The sequence below is a fragment of the Pseudopipra pipra genome, chromosome W (assembly GCF_036250125.1).
Source record: "Pseudopipra pipra isolate bDixPip1 chromosome W, bDixPip1.hap1, whole genome shotgun sequence".
In the NCBI taxonomy this organism is placed as follows: Eukaryota; Metazoa; Chordata; class Aves; order Passeriformes; family Pipridae; genus Pseudopipra; species Pseudopipra pipra.
This window is the reverse complement of record NC_087580.1, coordinates 34,664,300-34,689,007: the sequence shown is the minus strand read 5'-3', so window position 1 is coordinate 34,689,007 and position 24,708 is coordinate 34,664,300. Positions and strand designations below refer to the sequence as shown.

The following is a 24,708-nucleotide window of genomic DNA, read 5'->3' as shown; positions in this document are numbered from 1 at the left end:
CTCCCCTCTGCACTCGCTCCAACAGGTCCATGTCCTTCCTGTGCTGGAGCCCAGAGCTGGAGGCAGCTCTGCAGGGCTGACAACATTACAGCCCTGTGTGTTCCAGCAAGGACACTGTGGAACCTCCTGGAGTAAAGGGGCCATTGTGACACTGTAGGGCCTTCTGGAGCCAAAGGAACCCTGGGACACTGTGGAATTGCATGGAACCAAGGGTTCACTGTGCCATGAAGGGCCTCAGGGAACCAAGGGAGCCCTGAGACATTTCAGGACCTCATAGAATCAGGGGCCACTGTGACACTGAGGAACCTTGGGGACTCAAAAGCCACTGTGACACTGCAGGGCCTCATGAAACCAAAGGAACCCTGAGACTTTTCAGAACCTCATGGAATCAAGGGGCCACTGTGACACTGCAGGGTCCCATGGAACCAAAGGATTCCTGGGACACTGTGGAATCTCATGGAACCAAGGGGCCACTGTGATATGTGGGGCCTCCTAGAACCAAAGGAGTTCTGAGACATTTTGCAAAGCCGTGGAATCAAGGGTCCATTATCACACTGCAGAGCCTTACGAAGCCAAATGGACCCTGAGACTCTGTGGAACCTCATGGAATCTGGTGGCCATTCCCACACTGTAAAACCTCATGGATACTCTCAGGTTCCCATTATGAAAATTCAGCTGCCCAAATTCAGCTGCAAAGGAGACCATGTGCCAAAATCAGCAGTCCAGCTTTGATTTAACAGTAAATAGGAGACAGAGAAAGAAACAGAAAGAGAGAAGAAGAGAGTGGTGGGAAGCCAGTGAGAGAGAGACAGAGATGAATTAAATGTATCACACCATGTAGATCCCTGAGGCTCCCACCTGTCCTTCTTCACCCTGCTCTGCTCGGTGGAGGGTCCCCAAGTTGTGCTTCTGGGCTATCACTTTTATACAGCCCAAGCCCCAGGTATCCAGGGGGGTAGATGCTGTTCCCACAGCTTGGGCTGGCACGTCTACAAGGACTTGCTTCCTTTCCAACAGCTTTCCATGGTGGGAGTTTTGCCCAGTGTGCTTCCAGTCTGCAGGTGAGAATCTTTGTCTGGATGGGTTCCCCAGACCTGCCTTACCAGCCCTGGCTTCCTGTTGGGGCTGTCTGCTCTTTCCCCCAGTCTGCACAGTGCAATTCTGTCCTGTGGGCTACTTCCAAAGCTTCACCTCCGTTTAGGTCTTGGAATTAAATGCCTTCCTGTTTGCCACCAGTGCTTATGTGTTGTGGTGCCTTATGGGATTTTCCTGCTTTGACAGTGTTTTGAGACAGTTCATTGTGCCCTTCAAGTCCTTCCATGTGCACACACACACACCACTCTCACCAGTGTCTGACCCTCCAAAGAACACAAGCCCTGATGATTTGTAGCTCCCACTCCAGTGGTTGGCACTTGGACCTCCCTCCGTACCCAGAGCTCAGAGCTCCCTTGTCCCAGAAAGTTTAAAGAGATTGTGCCTCATTCTGCCAAGACAACCCTTGGAAAAAAGGGTCCCTCTGTGTTTCCTGGGATAAGAGCACTCTATTGTCATCTTCCAAAACCTTGGAGAGGTCCCAGAGATCTCCTAGGAAGGAATTTGGGGCCTCAAGCACATGACCCATATATAGAGGCTGAGGACTCAGGGGTCAGTGGTGCAAAGATTGAGGACAGTAGAGGAGTAGCCTGAGAGGTCTGGAAGGGGGGTGTCAGAGCTGGTGGAGCTTTTCTTCCTGTCAGAAAACAGCCTAAGAAAGAACTAGTGCCACCAAGGGCAGCTGGGGTGGCCTAGACTGGTGACAAGAAGTCAGAAATTTCCCTCTGAGGTCAGTGTTGTGGTGCAATATGTCACAAAGAAGGAGTCTGGATGAGCCCAAGGCTTTGTGTGTGCAGGAAGAGCCAGGGAGGACGCAGAGATGTCAGTGCAGGAAGGTGCCAGCCAGGTGGGGCAGCCGGGGGGATGACGACAGCCTGCAGGGAAAGGGGCAGGGCATGGACACCGTAGGACAGCCTGGGCTGGAGAGGAGACAGGGATGGGGAGAAGCTGAAAGGCCCTGACACAGCCACCTTCTGCAGGCCTTTGGCCATGGCTGCTGTCTGTGCCCCTGATGCCAGGAGGAGGGGAGTGGCCCTTGCAGCCCTGGGGCCTCAGGGCCTCCTTGTCCCTGCTCAGCAGCCTGGCAGGTGCCACCCCATGGTCCTGCCCTTGGCATTGCACATCCCACATCCCAGTGCCCCAGGAAGAGCCCTGAGGAATGAGGCAGGGACAGAATCTGCCTTCCCAGGGGCTGGAGGTCAGGCCGTGGCCCGTTGGATTAAGGAAACAAGTCAAGGTTTGTTCAGCATCAGAGCCACCTTTCCCTTGCTTTTCCATCCTTGTCATCACTGTCTGCAGTTTTCTGCTCTAACTGGAACCCAGGGACACGTTCTCAGTTGTGTCCCTCAGTGAGACTCATTAGCACTACAAGAAACTTCAGTGTTTCAATCTCATTTTGACTTCTTGAGAAGTTGTTTGAACTTCCTCTCAGGGACTGAGTCTCATGTAAACAACATCAAACCCCCTGAGGGTCATGAAATGCCTGGAGCTGTTGCTGTGCTGCTGAGCTGGGCTGGGCTCCTGGCACACAGGGAGCTCCTGGCAAGCAAGAAGAGCTTCAAAGAGACAGCTCTGCTGGTGAGCAGCTCCTCTGCACAGCCCAGCAGGGCTGAGTGCACTGCCTGCAGCACCAAGGGCAGGGGAGTGAGACAGAGAGAAGTTAAAGGCTGTCAGATGTAGAATGATGCTGAGACCTCACTGGGGGAGAATTTTAACAGATCTTGGCACAGGAAGTCTGTTCATGCAGGGCAATGGGACTGCAGCTTTTGGAGGCATCTGGGAAAGCTGGCACTGCCCACCAACTACAGATTCTGTAAGTGCAACTCTGAGAGTATCTGGAGTGTAGAGGAGGAGGAGATGTTCAGAGCTTCAGCTCCCTCTCAGAATATTTCCAAGACAAAGATTTTTATAAGGCTAAGGAAATTTCCTGAGATTGTGTTTCCAGTTTCCTACTCTTGAGGAATGGCAGGAATAAATCATTAAGAAAGTATTAATTTTGACAAGTCCCGAGACATCTGAACTGTGAGTGCTCAGTAGGTCTGTCTGAGCTTCCTAATGTGCTTTCAGCCACTGCTCTGCCTGTGGGCAGCACCAGCATCACCTCTGCTAGACCCATCAGGACTAGTCTGAGCTGTCATTTTTGCACTTGCAAATGGAATATGACCCCTACCAGTGCAGCCTGTGGTGCTGGGGAAGGAGCTGAGTCTGCTTAAATCAAATGCCATCATAAGGACACTTGGCTGTCTCCCTGAGGTTTCCTTCCAAGCTGTGAATTTCCCTCCAGGTTGGAAACCTGTCCCTTAACATCTCCTTGTTATGTGAAACCCCTGTACAGAAGCACAGTGATGCTATGATAGTGAAAATGCTGTTCAGTAGGGACCCAGCACTGGAGCTGAAGGAAGATCTCCTAGGAAATCAAAAGGCTGTCTGAGTGTGCCCTGGGGAGTATCTGTAGAATACAGCTTTCACTTTGTTTAGCTAAGTCCACGCTAACTGGCCTCTTACTGTCTTCTTCTCCTGTGTTGGAAACAAACACCCAGAGGCAGCAAATGTCCAACAGCAGCTCCATGCCCCAGTTCCTCCTCCTGGCATTCGCAGACAGGTGGGAGCTGCAGCTCCTGCACTTCTGGCTCTTCCTGGCCATCTCCCTGGCTGCCCTCCTGGCCAACGGTCTCATCCTCAGCGCCGTAGCCTGCGACCACCACCTGCACACCCCCATGGGCTTCTTCCTGCTCAACCTCTCCCTCACAGACCTGGGCTGCATCTGCACCACTGTCCCCAAAGCCATGCACAATTCCCTCCAGAACAACACAACCATCTCCTACATGGGATGTGCTGCACAGGCCTTTTTCTTTTATTTGTTCATGTCAGCAGAGTTTTCCCTCCTCACCATCATGTGCTACGACCGCTACGTTGCCATCTGCAAACCCCTGCACTACGGGACCCTCCTGGGCAGCAGAGCTTGTGCCCACATGGCAGCAGCTGCCTGGGCCAGTGGGTTTCTCTATTCTGTGCTGCACACAGCCAATACATTTTCCCTGCCCCTGTGCCAGGGCAATGCCCTGGGCCAGTTCTTCTGTGAACTCCCATACATCCTCAAGCTCTCCTGCTCACACTCAGGCTACCTCAGGGAAATTGGGCTCATTGGGGTTAGTGCCTGTTTAATATTTGGTTGTTTTGTTTTCATTGTTTTCTCCTATGTGCAGATCTTCAGGGCTGTGCTGAGGATCCCCTCTCAGCAGGGTCGGCACAAAGTCTTTTCCACGTGCCTCCCTCACCTGGCTGTGCTCTCCCTGTTTATCAGCACTGGCGTGTTTTCAAACATCAAGACCCCCTCCATCTCCTCCCCATCCCTGGATCTGGCTCTGTCAGTTCTGTACTCAGTGGTGCCTCCAGCACTGAATCCCTTCATCTACAGCCTGAGGAACCAGGAGCTAAAGGATACCCTGAGGAAAATGATGACTGGATGCTTTCCAGGAGCAATAAAAAGCCTGTTTTCTTGTGCATAGCATTCAGAATGGGACTCCTTAATGGCCCAGCCTTCCTGCTCAGGTTTTTCCTGGAGGTCATCGGGTTCATCTGGCAATAATTTTCTGTGCAATTAAATATTATTATGCATCTGCCTTTGAATTTGACTCAGAGATGTATAAATGGTGAATTGTGCTGGCTGAGTATTTAAACAAAATAAAGGACCCTGCAGTGCCATCTTTGTCCAAGACCCTTCTTCTTAGCTGTTCCTAAAGGACAGCACACTGCAGGAGAGGGTGTATTTGCAAACAGGAAGGGGACAATAATCCCAGCCCAGCAGCACTGCCAGGGAGCAGCAGGGCTTGGTCTTTCCAGAGCTGCTCTCTTGCCTCTTCCACACTGTCCTCCTGAGCCCCTTTCTCGCTGTAAGGCCTGAGTGCTCTCTGAGCACAGTCCTGTGGGCTGGAAGCCCTTGGAGCACAGGCAGGGACAGGCCCTGGGAACTTGTGAAGCAGAGCTGGGCTCCCTTCCAGCATCTTCAGGATGCTGTGGGATCTTCTGAGAGCAGGGCATGTACTGGGTCACTTGTTCTGTGACCTTGCTCCAGGGCTGGAACTCTCCTGCAGTGTCCCCATGACACTCCTGCTCTCTGCTTTCCAGGTTTCATTTTCAGATCCAGTCTTCCCCTCCTGTTCACAGGGACATCCTGTGAGTGCTTCAGAGCTGCCATCCTGGGGCAGCTCCTGCCCAGCGTGGGCAGGCACAAGGTCTCTCCACTTGCTCCTCTCCCCTCCCCAGTGCCACTCTTTTCTGCAGCCTCCTCATCCTTGCCCAGCACAGCCCTCCTGGCACAGTTGGACACAGCCCTTGTTCTACCCCCTCCTCAGGCACCTGCCCAACCCCCTCAGCTCCAGCCTGATAGCCAGAAACCTTCAGGGCAGGGAGGTACTGGGGAAAACGCTCAGGACACTCATGGACTGCAGGGAGAGACCACTGGAGTGGTGGGTCTGTAGGGAGAAATCACTGCTGCATCCCTTCTCAATCACCCTCAGGACCTGGACAAGCCTGGATTTTCTCTTGTTTCCACGAGGGCCTGAAGTGTCAAAATGGCCCCTCGATTCCATAGGGTTCCCCAGTGTCCCAAGGTCCATTTGGCTCCAAAAAGGCCCTGTAGTGTGGCAGTGGCCCCTTGATTTTATGAGGTTCCACTGTGTCCCAGGGTTCGTTTCCATGAGGCACCACAGTGACACAATGGCTCCCTGGTTCCATAAGGTTCCAAAAGGTTTCAGGGTTCCTTTTGTTCCATGAGGCCCCAAATGTTAAATGGTCCCCTGTTTCCACAAGATTTCACAGTGTCCCTGAGTTCCTTTCTTTCCATGAGGCCCTGCAGTGCCACAATGGCCCCTTGATTCCATGAGGCTCCACAGTGTCCTCACAACGCTGAGCCCATCCAGGTGTAAGTTTGGGGGAGATTAGGAGGAACTGGGACAAAAAAGATTGGATATTTGGGGAAGGAAAGAGGGGCTTGGCCAAGAGAGGAAAGATTTTGATGAGGTAAAAACAGGTTCAGGGAATGCTGAGGATGCTGAAACACTGACTGTGAAAACATTCCTGATGGATCTTTATCCTCTTTGAAACCTCAAGCCCCAACGCTACCCAAAAGTACTGCCCTTCCCATTGGAAGGAATCCACTGCTCTAATTCCAAGCCAGAAAAAGCCCAAACACAGAACTACAGACTCTTATTTTTACTTCAATGCCCACCCCAATCCAAAACCTGTATTACCAGTAAGAAAAGCAAGTTTTAATCCTAACCCAGCCTAAAAATCTTTTCCCCTAATCATGAACCAGACACTGCCAGCAGAACAACAAACCTCCCAAAGTTTTGCCTAATCCCCACTCAGAGCTCTAAACCCCAAGCCCTGACCATTAAGCACCCCCACAGCCCTTGGGAGCAGGGCAAGGACCTGGAGGGCCCAGAGCAGGCCCAGGGGGTTGGCAGAGGAATGGGAGGTGACCTGGATCTGCTCAGCTCTGCAGTGACCCCCAGGAGAAGGGCCTGGGCTCTGGGAGGGATGTCCTGTGGCACAGGGGCTCAGGATCCAAGTTCAGAAGGCCAAGTGCACATGGCAACAGCCAGAGCTGGTGCAGAGACATCAGGGAGGGTCTAGAAATGCTGCTGGGAGGGGGTGGGAAAGCAGGAGGGGTGTGTGCAGCCTGCAAGGCCAGAGCAGCAGCAGGGCCAGGGCAGGACAGCCTGCAGGAGAGATGGCCAAGGGCTCTGGCAGGGCTGCAAGGCCCAAAGGCACCCAGGCCTTTGTCCCCTTGCCTCTGGCAGCTGCCTCTGCCACTCAGGCCACCACAAGCCACTTGCCTTGCAGGTTCTGCACTTGGTTTCTGCCTCGCCCCTCCCTCAGGAGCCTGGCAGGGGTTGCCCAGTTTTGGGCCTTTGTTGTTCCTCCCCCTCCCATCCCAGTGCCCCCCAAACAGCCCTGAGCCAGCCGGGAGGGACAGGATCTGCTGGGCCAGGGCCTGGGGCTCAGGCCTTGGCCTTTGTGCTCCACAAAACCAAGGCAGGCTTTGCTCAGCATTGCAGGGGCCTGCCCAGAGCCTTTGTCTGCCTGCACTCCCAGCCCCCAAGGAGCTGCTCCAAGGAGTCCCTGGGGAGGCTTTGGCAGTGCCTGCCCTCAGTGGGGTCCAGTGATGCTTCAAGGCACTTGGAGTTGGGCTTCTGACTTCTTCAGCAGCTGCTTCAATCTTCTCTCAGTACCTCAGGACCATGGGCTGGGCTGCAAACACACTGTGGGGCTCATTAAATTCCAGAAATCCCTCAGGATCTCTTTGTCTTCCTTTAATTGTCTTCAAGGCAATTTCAAAACAAGTCTTCAAAGTTTTTACTTTTTTTGTATAAATTCAATTATGGATATTTTGTAGTTCAGAGAAGAGGTGATAGAGGTGTTCTCCAAGTGATCTTGATGCTGAGTGTCTCCTCAGGAGATCCACACTGACCCTGGATGATCAACCTTGCTCCTCACCCCCAGCCTCACCAGTTCTGACATGGCCCATCTTGGACTGACAGCTGATGCAACTCCAAACACACTGTGGGACCCATTAAAACACCGAAAAACAAATTATTTTCATTCCTTTAATTATCTTCAAGTCTTCAAGACTTCTAGAGCTAATTGGAGTTGTTTTGTAGTTTAGCTAAGGAGGATGACTTTAAAGTGGAAGTCATGAAAAATGTATATTTTTTGATGAAAGGGAATGATTTACACAGAGCCTTGGCATGCAAGATTGTCAGGGCACCAAGGATTTGGATCCAAAGACAAATTGGCAAAAGAGATTAGTAGCATTTAATCATTGACCAATTGAACAATTATCAAGTGGTTCAATAGCATTTGCTAAAGTTTAACAGTGACTGAATTCTAGATTCACAACAACAACATTCACACCACAGTCAATTCACACCCACACCCAGGCAGGGAATGTTCCAAGGCTTTCATGGAATGACTGATTATCCTGTGTTCCCCAGCTGTTCCACTCCAGATTGTTCCCACATTGATCATCCAGGAGCACCTGGTCCAGTGCAAGGACACTTCACCACACCCCTGGTCCAGTCCAGGGGCTCTTCATTGCTCAGCTGGTTTGGTCAAGGCTTGTCAGGAGCTCCTGAGATCATACCTATAAGAAGGATGGGCACAGACTTAGTTGTAATAAGACAAGTGATAATGGTTTTCAACTAAAAAAGAGCAGATTGGAACTAGATATTAGGGAGAAACTTTTTACACAAGGTGATGAAACACTGGCACAGGTCACCCAGAGAGGTCATAGATGCCCCACCCTTGGAAACATTCAAGGTCGGGTTAGAAAGGGCTCTGAGCAACCTGATCTAGTTGAACGTGAACCTGTTCATTATAGGGGGGTTGGACTAGTTGGTGTATAAAGGTCCCATCTGATTCAAACTATTTAGGATTCTATAGTTCTTTCCTACAGAATCAAGGCTGACAACGATCATCCAGGTTTCAGACCCAGCTGAGCATCCCCTTTGATGGTCCATCTGGCAGCTCTGCTAATAAGCTTCTGTAAAGAACCTCCAGACTTAAAGGAGCTTTGTGCTGGGCTGACCTGTGGCTCTCAAAGCTGGGGGGTTGGCTTTTGGCTGCCAGGTGCCCACCAAGGCTCTTTCTCCCTTCTCCTTCTCCTTCTTCTTCTCCACTCTCCTTGGTGCCTGCAGGGTTGTTTCTCCCCCATTTCTCTCACTCCTCTCTGGGCTACAGCACCCTGGATTTTATCCTTTCTCCGAAGGGTTATCACAGAGGTGCCTCTGGAATTGCTTTTTGGCTCAGCTTTGGGCACTGGCTGGTCCATTTTGGAGCCACCTGAAACTGGCTCTCTCTGACACAGAGTCAACTCTCGATCTCCTCTTCCCTAAGGGAAACCTGCAGCCCCCTCCCTGCTACCAAACCTGATCCACAGGGTCATTCAAGTGCCCAGGAATACAGGAGGTCATTGATCCCATTATTCCTCAGGCTGGTTAAACAAGACTTTGTCTTCTTCCTGTCCCTGACTGCAGGTTCTTTGTGTCAGAGCAGAGCTGTACTGGACCACAGCCGTGCTTTGCTCCAGAGCCTGCTGGGGTGGGGGCAGATGGCAATGGAACAGTTGGGTTGGACTGGATGATCCTTGTGGGTCCCTTCCAGCTCAGCATATTCTCTCATTCTGTGTTTGTTTGAGTTTGGTTTGGTTGGGTTTGGTCTTTTTCCCTCCTTTTGATCTTCCTTTCCTCTGACCCATGAGTTTTTTCTTCATTGTCTTGGGCCTTGCTGGACACCTGATGGCAGGACAAGTTTATCCAACTCAGTCACCTTGACCACATTTTTTGTACAAGTCACCATTAACTGGACGAGGTTTCTCACAGACTCGCTGCAACTTGGCATCATCCACAAAGGAGTGGAAAGTGCATTTCATCCCATCACCCAGAGACATAATAAAGATGTTCCATAGGAATGGTCAAGGGCTGGTCCCTGATGGATGTCACCTGGGAGTTGCTGCCAAGAGGAATTTGTGCCATGACTTTTGACCCTCATCAATTATTCAACTTCCCACCCACCACATGTTTCAGTTTTCCAGTCCAGCTGTCACCAGTCTGCCTCTAAGGAGACCACAAGAGACCATGTCAAAGGCCTTGCTGAAGTCTGGGCACAGAACATCCCTTTTTTTTTCCCTGTCACAGGGGTTCTGCAATCCCTGCCTTGTCCTTCCCATGCCTGGGAATGGCTGCAGGAGGACTTGCCCTATCCCCTTCCCTGCTGAGCCTGAGCAGTCTGGAACTCTCCCAACCCTCCTGCTGCCCTGTTTGCAGACTGGTTCCATGTCTGCCTTTGCCAAGGCCCCAGGAAGCTCTGGGATGGCTCTGGCCTTTCCAAGTCTTTGGGAGAGGTCTCCCAGTGACACTGCCCAGCCTTCTCAATATCCCTGACTCCAAAACCTTTTCTATTATCCCACAGAGTTCCAGTCTAGTGCTCAGGACACAACACATATTCTCATGGTTCTTCAGGAGAAAATTAGAAGTGATTTCATTATAGAGGTCAACTGGTGGAGCAGCCCAGTCTGGTCTGGCCCCACAGCAGTGCCCAGCCCAGGGTGCTGCAGAGCTCTGGGCACTCCCCCCACAGCCCCAGCCCCTCTGAAGGGCACAGCAGCTCCTGGGGCACAGAGGGGAGTCTCAGCATCCCCATCAGCTCAGGGGCTGGACACTCAGCATGGCAGGAGGAAACGGAGGTCAGGGAAACTGCAGGAGCCCTGGTGTCACCTGCAGGAGATGCCCAGCACAGCCTGACTGTGCCCCTCAGTGCCAGCCCCTCTGCCCAGCCCAGCCCAGAGTCCTGGCCCAGGGACAGAGCAGCCTGTCCCCAGGGGGGGCTGCAGAGAGAGGTGTCTCTGTGTCAGGGATTCCTCTCTGCAGGCCCAGAAATGCTGCCTTGCTCTTCTCCAGGAACATCCCTTTGCCCAGGTCAGTGTGTCCAGGCTGCCTTGGCCAGTTGCAGATCCCAGCCTGGGATCCCTGCAGGGCCCTGAGCTGGAGGTGCTGCTCTGCACAGGGAGGGGCTGTGGCACCCTGGGCTGACCCTGCACTGGCCATGCTGGTCAGGGTGGGGAGCAGACCCAGCAGGGTGGGGATCACTCCTCTTCACCCTCTGCCATAGTCCTGGAAGGCTCAGTAGCCAAGAACAAGGCTGGGCAGGACCATGGGGTGTTTCCAATGGCACAAAGGGCAGGGCAGGGCTCCACTCCATGCAGGCTGGGAGCTGGAGAGTTCTTCAGGACACCCTCCTGGAAAGCCCACCCCTGGCTCTGGTACAGCCCTTCCTGAACTGGGGAGGCACAAGGGGAGTTCACTGTGGGTGAGGCAAGTCACTCACCAGAGTCCTTTCTCTGTTCCTGCTGCATCCCCTGGGGTTGCAGAACTCTCCTTTGCCAGTTCACAGGCAGATTTAGTACTTGATCTCTGGTGACTCCACCCTGGGCAGGATTCTGCTCCAGGGCTCCATTCCCTGCTGACTGGATGGGACAGGCTGTCCCTGCAGATCCTCTGTGCTCTCCTGCACTTCCTGAGTTCCTACAGACAAGTCCTCACCTGCCATCAGAGCCCTCACAAGCTGCAGAGCCCCAGGCAGGTGACTTGGAGGCCATTTGCCACTGGCCACCAGCACAGAACATCTGAACCAGCCCTCAGGCCCTCAAGTACCCCAGTGAGTCACTTCTCTCACTGCAGGGACTGAATGGGGAAACAAGCACAGCAATGAGACTTTAGAGAGTCTATTCCTTGGCCTTGTTCTTTACATCAACCTTTCAAAAAGAACAAAGTCTTCAGAAACTGCCCAGGGGGGTCCCCTTTCATGATGGAAATGATGTTAAGGAGCCCAGCTCTGTCCCAGCAGTGCCCAGGGCCTGTCCCTGCCCAGGGTCACAGGACTGACACACAGCAGGGACTGAGCTGCCAGAGCACTCAGGCCTTGGGCAAGGAGCAGAAAGGAGAGGGAGGCAGTGGGAAAAGAGCATCTCTGAAAAGGCCAAGAGCTGCTGCTCCCTGGCAGTGCTGCTGTACCAGGACTCTTTACCCCTTCTCCTCTGCACACAGGCACTGCCCTCCAGCTTCAGGGAAGTTCTCTAAGGGAAAATCAGGAAAACAGAATTCAAGTCTTTTATTATACTCAGAGATTGTGATTCCTCATGTACAGAATAACAAAGGCAGGATGTTTGACAAAGAAGTTGCTGCAGAAACTTTTATTTTGTTTAAATGCACACAGAGAATGATTCCTCATTTACACAATGGTAGGTCAAAAGAAAGAGGTAGAGAGTGAATTAGGTATGAGATGAAGAACAAATTTCTGTGTTAACAACATTAAAACAGTAAAAAAATATAGGAAACTTCCCCACCACCACTCTCAAAAGCTTTAGAAGGCAGACAGGGCCAGAAAAGGGTTAAACAATGAGTGTTCTGCAGAAGAAAAAAGGCAGGTTATTGCTGCTGAAAAGTATCCAGTCATCATTTTCCTTATGGCATCCTTGAGCTCCTGATTCCTGAGGCTGTAGATGAGGGGGTTCAGTACTGGAGGTACCACCGAGTACAGAACTGACACCACCAGATCTAGGGATGGTGAAGAGATAGAGGGAGGCTTCAGCTGAGAAAAAATAGCAGTGCTGACAAAGATTGAGACCACGGCCAGGTGAGGGAGGCACATGGAAAAGGCTTTGTGCCGTCCTTGCTCAGAGGGGATCCTCAGCACAGCCCTGAAGATCTGCACATAGGAGAACACAATGAAAATGAAAAAACAGAATACTAAACAGGCACTAAGCACAAGAAGCCCAATTTCCCTAAGATGGCCTGAGTGTGAGCAGGAGAGCTTGAGGATGGCAGGGATTTCACAGAAGAACTGGCCCAGGGCATTGCCCTGGCACAGGGGCAGGGAAAATGTATTGGCTGTGTGCAGCAGAGCATTGAGAAACCCAGTGGCCCAGGCAGCTGCTGCCATGTGGGCACAAGCTCTGCTGCCCAGGAGGGTCCCGTAGTGCAGGGGTTTGCAGATGGCAACGTAGCGGTCGTAGCACATGATGGTGAGGAGGAAATACTCTGATGAGATGAAGAAGACAAAGAAAAAGAGCTGTGCAGCACATCCCATGTAGGAGATGGTTGTGTTGTTCTGGAGGGAATTGTGCATGGCTTTGGGGACAGTGGTGCAGATGCAGCCCAGGTCTGTGAGGGAGAGGTTGAACAGGAAGAAGCCCATGGGGGTGTGCAGGTGGTGGTCACAGGCTATGGCGCTGAGGATGAGGCCGTTGGCCAGGAGGGCAGCCAGGGAGATGGCCAGGAAGAGCCAGAAGTGCAGGAGCTGCAGCTCCCGCCTGTCTGCAAATGCCAGGAGGAGGAACTGTGGCATGGAGCTCCTGTTGGACATTTGCTGTTCATTAGGACAGGTCTGTTCAGAAAAGGAAAGCACAGGGAACAATTAAGACAGCCCCCTCTCAGCAAAGCCAGTGCAGTTTTCAGGGAAATCCCCTCCAAGTCAAGGCATTTCTTTTCTCTGGTTTGTTCTCTCTGAGGGTGCTGTGAGGAGCAGGTGCTCTGACCATGTGCTGCCAAGGACTCAGCCATCCAAGTCACTGTCCTTGCCCACAGCCCTTCTGCCCCAGCTCTGGGAGAACTGGCTGAGAGCTGCCCCTGGCAGGCAGCAGAGTCCCTGCCCAGCACAGCACCCTGGGCTGCAGGACCCTGCTCTGCCCCACAGCCCTGGGCACCCCTGGCTGCACCCCCGCCTTCAAAGCTCTTCCAAAGGGCCCCAAAACAGCCTCCTGTTCACCCATCCCATCAGCTGGGGCTGAGCCAGCTTTAGGAGATGCCTCCAGGAGCTGCCCCTGCACTGCCCTGCAGCCACAGACTCACCTTGTGCAGCCCTGCCAAGATTCCTTCTGCAGGGAGCTCTCAGCCCTCCTGCCAGTGCTGAGCCCCTTGAAGCTCTGTCTGTGCCCTGCTGGTGTCCCTGAGCTGCCCTGGCAGTGCCCTCAGCCCTGCTGGGCTGTGCAGAGGAGCTGCTCACCAGCAGAGCTGTCTCTTTGAAGCTCTTCTTGCTTGCCAGGAGCTCCCTGTGTGCCAGGAGCCCTGCTCAGCTCAGCAGCACAGCAACAGCCCCAGGCATTTCATGACCCTCAGGGAGTTTGTCCTTGTTTACATGAGACTCAGTCCCTGAGAGGAAGTTCAAACAACTTTTCAAGAAGTCAAAGTGAGATTAAAACACTGAAGTTTCTTGTAGTGCTAATGAGTCTCACTGAGGGACAGAGCTGAGAACATGTCCCCAGGTTCCAGTTAGAGCAGAAAAGTGCAGACAGTGATGAAAAGGATGGACAAGCAAGGGAAAGGTGGCTCTGATGCTGAATAAACATTGACTTGTTTCCTTGATCCAAAGGGCCAAGGCCTGACCCCCAGCCCCTGGGAAGGCAGATGCTGTCCCTGCCTCATTCCTCAGGGCTCTTCCTGGGGCACTGGGATGTGGGATGTGCAATGCCAAGGGCAGGACCATGGGGTGGCACCTGCCAGGCTGCTGAGCAGGGACAAGGAGGCCATGAGGCCCCAGGGCTGCAAGGGCCACTCCCCTCCTCCTGGCATCAGGGGCACAGACAGCAGCCATGGCCAAAGGCCTGCAGAAGGTGGCTCTGTCAGGGCCTTTCAGCTTCTCCCCATCCCTGTCTCCTCTCCAGCCCAGGCTGTCCTACGGTGTCCATGCCCTGCCCCTTTCCCTGCAGGCTGTCGTCATCCCCCCGGCTGCCCCACCTGGCTGGCACCTTCCTGCACTGACATCTCTGCGTCCTCCCTGGCTCTTCCTGCACACACAAAGCCTTGGGCTCATCCAGACTCCTTCTTTGTGACATATTGCACCACAACACTGACCTCAGAGGGAAATTTCTGACTTCTTGTCACCAGTCTAGGCCACCCCAGCTGCCCTTGGTGGCACTAGTTTTTTCCTAGGCTGTTGTCTGACAGGAAGAAAAGCTCCACCAGCTCTGACACCCCCCTTCCAGACCTCTCAGGCTACTGCTCTACTGTCCTCAATCTTTGCACCACTGACCCCTGAGTTCTCAGCCTCTATATACGGGTCATGTGCTTGAGGCCCCAAATTCCTTCCTGGGAGATCTCTGGGTCCTCTCCAAAGTTTTGGAAGATGACAGTAGAATGCTCTTATCCCAGGAAACACAGAGGGACACTTTTTTCCAAGGGTTGTCTTGGCAGAATGAGGCACAATCTCTTTAAACTTTCTGGGACAAGGGAGCTCTGAGCTCTGGGTACGGAGGGAGCTCCAAGTGCCAACCACTGGAGTGGGAGCTACAAATCATCAGGTCTTGTGTTCTTTGGAGGGCCAGACACTGGTGAGACTGCTCTGTGTGTGTGTGTGCACATGTAAGGACTTGAAGGGCACAATGAACTGTCTCAAAACACTGTCAAAGCAGGAAAATCCCTCAGTTCAGGAAGGATATTGATGTGCTAGAGTGGGTCCAGAGAAGAGCAACGAGGCTGGTGAAGGGACTTGAGCACAAGCCCTATGAGGAGAGGCTGAGGGAGCTGGGGTTGTTTAGTCTGGAGAAGAGAAGGCTTAGAGGTGACCTCATCACTCTCTTCAACTACCTAAAGGGAGTTTATAACCAGGCGGGGGTCGGTCTCTTCTCCCAGGCAACCAACAATAGGACAAGGGGACATGGGTTCAAGCTCTGCCAGGGGAGGTTTAGGTTAGATGTTAGGAAGAAATTCTTTACAGAGAGGGTTATCAGGCATTGGAACGGCCTACCCAGAGAGGTGGTGGATTCACCATCCCTGGAGGTTTTTAAAAAGAGATTGGACGTGGCCCTTAGTGCCATGATATAGTAACTGGAGTTGGATCAGGGGTTGGACTTGATGATCTTGGAGGTCTTTTCCAACCTAATCTATTCTATGATTCTATAATGGCCTTAAATTGCATTGGGCAAGTTCATATTAGATATTAAAGAAACCTTTTTCCACTGAGGGAGTGTTCAGGCATTGGAACAAGTAGCCCAGGGAGGTGGTGGAGTCTCTGGAAGTGTTCAGGTGTGTCGTGGGTTGACTTTGGCTGGACACCAGGTGCCCTCCCAGCTGCTCTATCAGTCCCCTACCCAGCAGGACAGGGGAGAGAGTAAGGTGGGAAAAAAACCCAACTTGAGGGTTGAGATAAGGCAGTTTATTTAAAGCAAAAAGTAAAGCAATGCTTGAACATGCAGAATCAAAAGAAAGCAGGGTTTGTTCTCTGCTTCCCATGAGCAGCCATGGTCGGCCACTCCCGAGGAGCAGGGCTTGGGTCCGCGGGACGGTTCCTCAGCAGGCAGCCATCAGACAATGAATGCCCCCCTCCTGCTCCCTGCCTCAGCTTTTAGAGCTGAGCTGACCTCCCATGGTCTGCAATGTCCCTTGGGTCAGTTGGGCTCAGCTGGCCTACTTGGGTCCCCTGCCAGGCTCTTGCCCTCAGCTAAGGAAGGAATGTCCCAGTGTTGGTGCTGTGCTCAGCAGTGGCCAAAACACTGGGGTGTTCTCAACCCCCTTCCAGTTGCCAATGCCAAGCCCAGCCCTGGGAGGGCTGCTGTGGGGAACTGAACTGCAGCTCAGCCAGACCCAACCCAAATATCTCTGGCACATATTCTATAGAATCCATCCTTAGGTGTTGTATGATAGATCTATAAGATATTACAAATAATAAGCAATAATAAGGCAAGTGTCCTCCTTAGGGACACACACACACCCCCCCAACCTACTGCCTGGGTTTGTTCCCTGGGGGTCTCTGCAGCAGCAAGCACAGCCCCACACTGACTGCTCTGGGCTGTGCAGGCATTTGTGGTTCTGCCTGTCTCACACACACCCCCAACCTTGGGATGGATCTGGATGTCACTGGCTGTGATGTCACAGGGGAGATGTGATGTCATAGGATGGATGTGATGACACAGAGGAGCCTTGATGTCACAACAAGGATGTCATATCACAGGGGAGGTGTGATAGTCCCATGGGGGTCTTTGGGCACAGCGGGGTTGGCAAAGGGGGGTGACCCCCCTGAGCTCCCAACTTACTGTGGGGTGCTGGGGACTGCAGGATCCAATCTCAGCCTTGCATTATGACAACAGCTTCAGTTTAGAGGAACTACAGAGGTGTGACTGAAACAGTTTTGTCCCCCAGGTTTTAATGATGGAAAATAAAATCTATTTATAGAAATTAATTATTTAGGGTTACAAATGATCAGACAAAAGATCTTCATTACAATTATTTACTGCACAATAGAAACACTAAAACTACCAGGAGTACAGGATAAGACAGGACAGTGCTCTACACTAAAGCAATTGTTGAAGCAATTCTACTCAAGCTGGCACAAAAGCAATAATTCTTAATTAGAGATGGATGGAACTCCCCCAGACCAATGCTGGTGGGGAGATCTCTGCTCTCAACCTCCAGCAGTGACCTTGGGGGGTCCCCAGCCAACGCAGGAATCCCCACACACCCCCCAAGAAGGGATCTGTTGGAAGAAACTGCCCCTGTGAAAGGGGACTGGCCCTTTGTGGTCGAAAGGGATGGACTGACAGTCACTGGACTCCAGGGGTTGCCTCACCATCAGGGGCTTCATTTGGGGTGGAAGCAGCGGCCGAAGCTCTTCCTGCAGTCGGGGCACTGGTAGGGCTTCTCTTACTGGTGGGTCCGTTGGTGTTGGGTCAAGGTAGAGTTCTGGGTGAAGCTCTTCCCACACTCCCCACACGTGTAGGGCCTCTCCCCGGTGTGGATGTGCCGGTGGGTGACGAGGTGGGAGTTCTGCTTGAAGCCCTTCCCGCAGTCGGTGCAGCGGAAGGGCCTCTCATCCGTGTGCGTCCGCTGGTGCACGAGGAGAGTGGAGCTGGTCTGAAACCCCTTCCCACATTCCGAGCACTTGTAGGGTCGTTCCCCGGTGTGGATGAGCTGGTGGATGTGGAGGCTGGAGTTGTGCCAGAAGCCCTTCCCACATTCCCCACACGCATAGGGCCGTTTCCCAGTGTGGATGCGCTTGTGGGTGGAGAGGGTGGAGCTCCGGCTGAAGCTCTTCCCACATTCTCCACATGTGTAGGGCTGTTCCCCAGTGTGGATGTGCTGGTGCTGGATCAGGTTGGAGCTGTTCCTGAAGCTTTTCCCACATTCCCCACATGAGTAGGGCCATTCCCCAGTGTGGATTTTCTGGTGGCGGATTAGGCTAGAGCTGTGGGTGAAGCTCTTCCCACATTCCAAGCACTTGAACAGCTTCTCCCTGCTAGGAGGATGCCCAGGGACCACCAGCTCAGAGCTCCCCCTCAAGCTCTGGCCGCCTTCCCAGCACAGGCTGGCTCTTTCCTCCTCAGAGCACCCTGGGATGGCTTTGGAGCCCCTCCTGTGGGGGGATCTCCGGCCCTTTTCCTCCCCGCTGCCTTCCTGCGCCGGGGAGCCCTTCAAAACGGCCTCTCCCACCAGGGTCTCACGGGGGGATTTGTCCTCCAGGCTCTCCATCCTCAGCTCCGGGCCTGGGGCAGGAAGCAAGAAGGACAGGGAGGGGATTTGCCTCCGGCCCACAGGGAAGGCCAAGGACATCCCCCCAACTCCGGCCCCGGCAGGACGGCGGCGCCAGCGGGGTTGTCCTGCAGCCGGGGCCATGCTCGGCTGACAGAGCCAGCACAACACCCGCCCAAAGGGACACTGACTTCCTCCTCACCTGCCTGGGGGGCCCAAGGCACCTTCCTCTTCCTCGCAGCCTCCTCCTCCATCCGCCCAAGCTTTGGGAAGGACAAATCCTGATGGGGGGAAAACAAGGGCTGAGTGCGTTGGCTTGGGGGTTCCTCCTGCCCAAGTCCATCTCTAGAACTCACCGGGCATCCTGTGTCCATAAAAACCTCCAAAACAGCAAGGATCAGCCCAGGAAAACCCAAATCATTGAGATTCAGGCAAAAGCCTATAAGAAATAGTGAGAAGACTCCTGCCCCCCCAAACCGCAAAACCTTGAGATTCAGCTAAAAAATACTCAAAAATATGAAGATGAGACTAAAAAAAATCTTCCAAAACCAAATTGGGGCGAGGCAACACCCTGGGAAACCAGGGCTTTGCTCCCTCGGCTCTGCAGGGGCTTCCCACAGGCCCTTGGCGTCCTTTGGGCGTCCCCTGCTCTGGCGTGGGCTCCTCCCAGGCTGCAGGGGGGTCTCTGCTCCATCCTGGACTCATCCACAGCTCACAGGCCCTTCAGCTCAGGGTCACCCAGAGCTCCAGCTGGTTCCGTGGAGCAGCGATCCCCTGGTCCCCTGACAGTGTGGGCACCTCGCCAGGGTTGTTCCTCGAGGTTCTCTGGCCCCCTGCCAGCCTGGGGCTGTTTCTCCAAACCACCAAACCACATGTGCCAAACACCCTGGTTGGTCAGTGCTGGCTGGGGGAGCGGGCACTCGGTGAGGGGATGAGAAAACTGCACCCGGGGCTGGGCTGAAAGAGGCTTCAGCACCACTTCTGATGGCCCAGGGGCAGCATCTGGTTTCTCCCAAACAGAGAGAGGGCACTTGTTCCTCTGCAGGGAGTCAAGGGCAGGAGGGTGACTCCTGCTGCATGGATGGAGTGGCAGAGGATCCCTTGGGTCCCCAGGATGGATCAGCACTCAGGGATACAAACTGCCCTCAGGCTCAGGATGCAGCTGCCAGCACAGATTTCCCTGCAAAGTCTGCAGGGAGTCAAACTCTGGAGAGGAGATTGTGCCACATGGATGGGATTGCAAAGGCTCCCTCAGGTCCCCAGAAGGAATCAGCAACCAGGAATATACACAAAAGCCCACCCCGAAGAGTTCTGGGGGAGTGTCCTGTAGGGAGGGGACAGTGTCACCCCACCAGGGCAGGGCTGGCAAGTGGGAGGCTGCTCCAGGGGTCTGCAAGAGGCCTCGTGCTCTGCTCGGCCCCACCACTGCCTGGAACCAACACCCCCGGCTGCCCCCGGCCCTGGGCAGCTCTGCTGCCACAGGCTGTGCCCTCACCGTGGCCCTGCAATGGCCCTGCCTGTCCCTCACCCGTGGCCCTGCCCGTGGCCCTGTCCCTTGGCTCTCTCTCTGCCAGCTCAGTGTGGGGCACACGGGCTGGGGGTCCCTCCCAAGCCCCCCGGGCAGCCAGCGTTGGCTGGGGGGATGTGAGGGCTGGGCCTGCTCAGCACAGCCCCGGCCTCGTGCCCAGCGCCTCTTTCCTGACCCACACAAGAGCTTCCCGGCGCCCCCAGAGCTCCCCTGCTGCTGCCTCTGCTCCTGGCCCTGCCTTTGCTGCTCCCTTGGCTGGGGCAGTGGCTGCAGGGGGGGGATGGCAGCAGCTTCAGCTCCACGGCACTTCCTGGGGGGAGCTCAGCCCGGGGGGGACGGGCAGGGACCTGATGGGGATGGACAGGGGCCCAGCAGGGACAGACAGGGCCTGCAGGGGAAGGCACAGGGACAACCTGGCCCCCCACAATGCCAGGGCTGTCTCTGCTCCTCCTTGCAGGCTCCGTGGCCAGGCACAGTTTGTGTTCCTGGGTGCCCACCATCTCAGCACTTGGAGACGCTCAAATCAGCGCCCGCAGCTCTGCAGCAAAGCCCCAGCTCACCTGGCACACAGGGGATGGACACAGCACCTTCTCGGGATGGGCACCTTCGCCTCTTCCCCACCACGGGGCTCTCCTTCCTCAGCAGCACCTCTGCCTTGCACTTATTCTCAGCCTCACCTCAGGGCCTGGGCTCAAGGACAGGAACCTGCACGGAGGGGACATCATGTGCAAGCTGAGGGCTGCCTGCTTGCACTGGCCTCTGGGCTTCCTTCTCCTTCTACAACCAGCCCACAACTTATCTTGCTTTTCTAACACCACACATTTACAGACTAACCTTGGAGATAGATATGGACAGACATCTCTATCCCCCTGGGGATAGAGCCTCAAGCATGTGCTGCCATAGGAATGGGAATCAGAGAACCACAGAATCAGCCACATTGGAAAAGACCTCCGAGATCATCAAGTCCAACCCTGGATCCAACCCTGCCGTGCTTCCCAGACCATGGCACTGAGGCCACATCCACTCTCACCTTCAACACCTCCAGGGACGCTGACTCCACCCCCTCCCTGCCCAGACCATTCCAAGGCCTGATTGCTCTCTTGGGAAAAAATTGCTTCCTCATATCCAACCTAAACCTCCCCGGGCGCAGCTCAAGACCCAGCCCTCTTGTCCTACTGCTGCTTCCTGGCACAACAGCCCCACCCCCACCTGGCTCCAACCTCCTGGCAGGGACTTGCAGACAGTCAGGAGGTCTCCCCTGAGCCTCCTCTTCTCCAGCCTCAACACCCCCAGCTCCCTCAGCCTCTCCTCACACCACTTGTGCTCCACTCCCTTCCCCAGCCTCGCTGCTCTTCTCTGCACCTGCTCCAGCCCCTCCAGGGCCTTCCTCAACTCAGGGGCCCAGAGCTGGACACAGCACTCCAGGGGTGGCCTCACCAGCGCTCACTCCAGCCCAACAATCACTTCCCTGCTCCTGCTGACATACTCTTCCTCAGACAGGTCTTCCTGCAGAGCCCTCCTGCCATCCAGCACATCAACACACCCCCAACTTGGTGTCACCTGCACATTTGCTGATGAAATGCCTGGTTCTGCAGGAGCTGGAAACACTCAAGGGGCAGCAGGACCAAGTCAGGGGCCTGGGGGGCTTTGCGTTCTGGGAGGGACCTGGTGGAGCTGGGGACGGGCTTTGTGGATTGGGGGTACAAACCAATACAGACCAGGACAGACCAGTACCTCCTCACTGCTCCCCACATCTCTCCTGGAGCTGGGCCACGTTGTCCTGGGACACCTGAGCCCCCCCCAGTGCCCTCCCAGTACAGCCCAGTGCCCCCAGTACAGCCCACTGTGTTCCTGTCCCAGGGTGCCAGGTGATCCCTTTTTTTTTGGGGGGGGGGGGGGGGTGGAAAGGATTTGAGGGGGGGCTGAAGGAGAAATGGGGCAATCTGGGGGATGGCTGGATGGGGATTTGGGCTGTTTTGAGGATCTTTGGGTGCATTTAGGGGAGGTAAAATGGGTTTGGAGGGCATTGGGGCATCAAAGGGATCTATGGGAGGAGGGGATTTAAGGAAAAATGGAGGTTGGGGACATTTAGGGGGGGTTAAAGGGGCTTGGGTGGGGAGGGGCAGCTCCACGAGCAGGTGATTCCTGAGACCCCTCTTATGTCCCCAAGACCCTCTTGGTGTCCCCAGTTCCCCCCTTAACACCCCGAGACCCCCCTGGTGTCTCCAATGTCCCCAGGGCCTCCCCATAGCCCCAATTCTCCCCTTGACATCCCTAATTCCACTGTCCACAAACCCCTCCCCACTGTCCCCATTGTCCCCAAACCCATCCCTGATGGCCACAACCCTCCATCTCACCCCAGGAGCCCCCCTGGACCCTTTGACCACAAAAGCACACTGCCTCCCACACTCACAGAAAGGCCAAGGGCATCTGGGGACACGTTGGGGACAGTTGGGGGGCTTTGAGGGGCACTGAGTGATTACTGGGGGATACTGGGACACACTGGGGGGAACCAGGGGGCACTGGGAGGGACTGGGGAGTTACTGGGGGATTACCAGGACACAGCGGGGGACACTGGGAGGTTACTGGGCCATACTGGGGGTTACTGGGTGCTCACTGCAGGATCACTGGGTCATCCTGGAGGGCAGTGGGAGGTCACTGGGACACACTGGGTGGTCACTGAGGGGGTTACTGGGCTGTACTGAGGGTCACTGGGAGGTCACTGGGCTATACTGGGGGCACTGGGATCCCCTTAGTTGGTTCTGCTCCCCCTGGACTTTTGGGGGCACCCCCAGGACCCCTCCCCCGGGGTCTGGGAGATCCCCTGAACCCCACTGCTGGGCTTTAGGGGACACATGGGCCCCCCTTCCTTTGGGGTCTCTGTGTGCTGAGTTTTGGGGGTCTCTGGGGTTTGAGGGGGGAATTGGGATCCCCTTTCCTTGGGGTTGGTCCGCTGGGCTGGCAGAGGTGCTGTAGTGGGATGGGAAATGGCATCATAGGAGTTTTAGTTGGCCGTGGCCAGACAGGACTGACACGGAGACCCCCCAAAATACAGGCAAAACCCCTGAAACCCCCTCAGAAATCCACCTCTGGACCCATCAAAACCTCCTCAAAAACACCCCAAATCCCCTCAGAGACCTCATCTCCCCCCCAGGACCCCCTAAACCCTCTCAGTGACCTGCAAAACCCACCTGGGATCCCCAAGCCCCTTCAGAGACCTCAAAAACCCCCTCAGGGACCCTCAAAACCGTCTGTAACTCCCTAAATCCCCCTAGAAACCCACAAAACTGCTTCAAAGACACCCCCCCCCTCAAAGCCCCCAGGACCTCCCAATTCCCTCGGAGACTCCAGAACTCCCTCAGGGATTCCCAAACCCCTTCAGGGACCTTTAACCTCCCCCCTAAGTCCCTTCGTGACACCAAAGCTCCTCAGAGCCCCCCAAAACCTCCTCAGGGACCCCTAAAAGCCCCTAAGGGACCACAAAACCACAGAACAGCAGAAGAGCTTTCTGTAAAGGAAGGGAGCAAAGAATCTGAGAAGGACGAGACCAAGGAAAAACTGAAGCAAAGCAATAAAATCATCCTGGCCCTTGCAGTTTTTTCCTGACCTTTTTCTCACTTTTCCTTTTTTTAGGGTTCTTTTTTTGGTTGGGTGGTTTTGAATTTTTTTTTTCCGAGGGACTTTCCCGGCAATCGAATCACCATTTCCGGGTTCTTGGGAGGCCTCCGGGCCCCGCGGCCCCCGAGAGGGTCCTCCGAACCTCCGAACCCCCCGCGCTAAACCCTCCCGAGCGCTCCAGCCTTTCCACCCTCACCCGCGCTCCCCGCAGCCCCCGAGGGGATCCCCAGACCCCGCTCTCCCGCACCCCCCGCCTGCACTCAGAGCTCACCGACCGACCCGCCGCCATCACCGATTCCCGGCAGCCAACGCGGCAGGGGCGGGGGCGGGGCTGCGGGGGCGTGGCCGCGCGCTGATTGGCTGCGGCGGCGTTCTCTGAACGCGGTGCGCGCGCAGCCGGGACTCGGTGATGGCGGCGGGGCCTGCGGTTCGCTCTGAGTGCTGTGAGTCCCCCCGGGGGGGCTCGGGAGGGTTTAGCGGGGGGGTTCGGGGATTCCAGAGGAGGTTTTGAGGGGTCCCTGAGGGAGTTCGGTGTCCTGAGGGGACTCAGGGGGTGGTTGAAGGTTCCTGAAGGGGTTTGGGGGTCTCTGAGGGGGTTTTGGTTTCTGAGGAGATTTGGGGGGTGCCAGGTGGGCTTTGGGGGTCTCTGAGGAGGTTTGGGGGTCCTGGCGGGACCTTTTAGGCAGTTTTGGGATCTCTATGGGGTTTACGGGGTGTTAGATGGTTTTGAGGGTCTCCGAGGGGGATTGGGGGGTCCCTAAAGGGGACTGGGGGGTCCCAGGTGGGTTTTGCGGGTCACTGAGAGGGTTTGGAGGGTGCTGGGGAGGGATGAGGTCTCTGAGGGCATTTGAGGGGACCTTGAGAAGGTTTTGATGTGTCGAGGGGGGGCTTTCAGGGGTTTTGAGGGCATTTTGGGGGGTCCCCTAAAGCCCAGCAGTGGGTCCAGGGGGTCCCCCAGCCCCAAAGAGGAGGGGTCCTAGGGATGCCCCCCAAAATCCGGGAGGGAAATGTACCACATTCGAGTAAGGGGATCCCTAGACCCCAGTATATCCCAGTGACTTTCCAGTGACCCCTTCAGTGACCAGCCAGTGTGTCCCAGTGACCTCCCACTACCCCCCAGGATGGCCCAGTGATCCTCCAGTGAGCACCCAGTAACCTCCAGTATGGCCCAGTAACCTCCTAGTGTCTCCCCGTGTGTCCTAATAGTCCCCCAGTAACCCCCCAGTGCCCTCCCAGTGTCCCTCAGTTCCCCCCAGTGTGTCCCAGTATCCCCCAGTAATCACGCAGGGCCCTGCAAAGCCCCCCAACTCTCCCCAGTGTTTCCCCAGATGCCCTTGGCCTTTCTGTGACTGTGTGTGGGGGGTGTTTTTGTGGTCAGAGGGTCCAAGGGGGCTCCTGGGGTGAGATGGAGGGTTGGGGACATCAGGGATGGGGTTTGGGGACAGTGGG

The 24,708-nt window shown here is 55.0% G+C and overlaps 1 protein-coding gene and 1 pseudogene across 1 annotated transcript; both read right to left on the bottom strand.

Annotated features, from left to right (window-relative positions):
• Positions 1-12,015: 12,015 nt before the first annotated feature.
• On the bottom strand, positions 12,016-13,017 carry LOC135405003 (olfactory receptor 14J1-like). The gene has a single exon (XM_064639724.1). The coding sequence runs from the start codon at positions 13,015-13,017 to the stop codon at positions 12,016-12,018; it is 1,002 nt and encodes a 333-aa protein (XP_064495794.1).
• A 3,856-nt stretch (positions 13,018-16,873) lies between these two features.
• The window catches only part of LOC135405266 (zinc finger protein 883-like), a 42,772-nt pseudogene continuing 34,937 nt past the window's right edge, over positions 16,874-24,708 (bottom strand).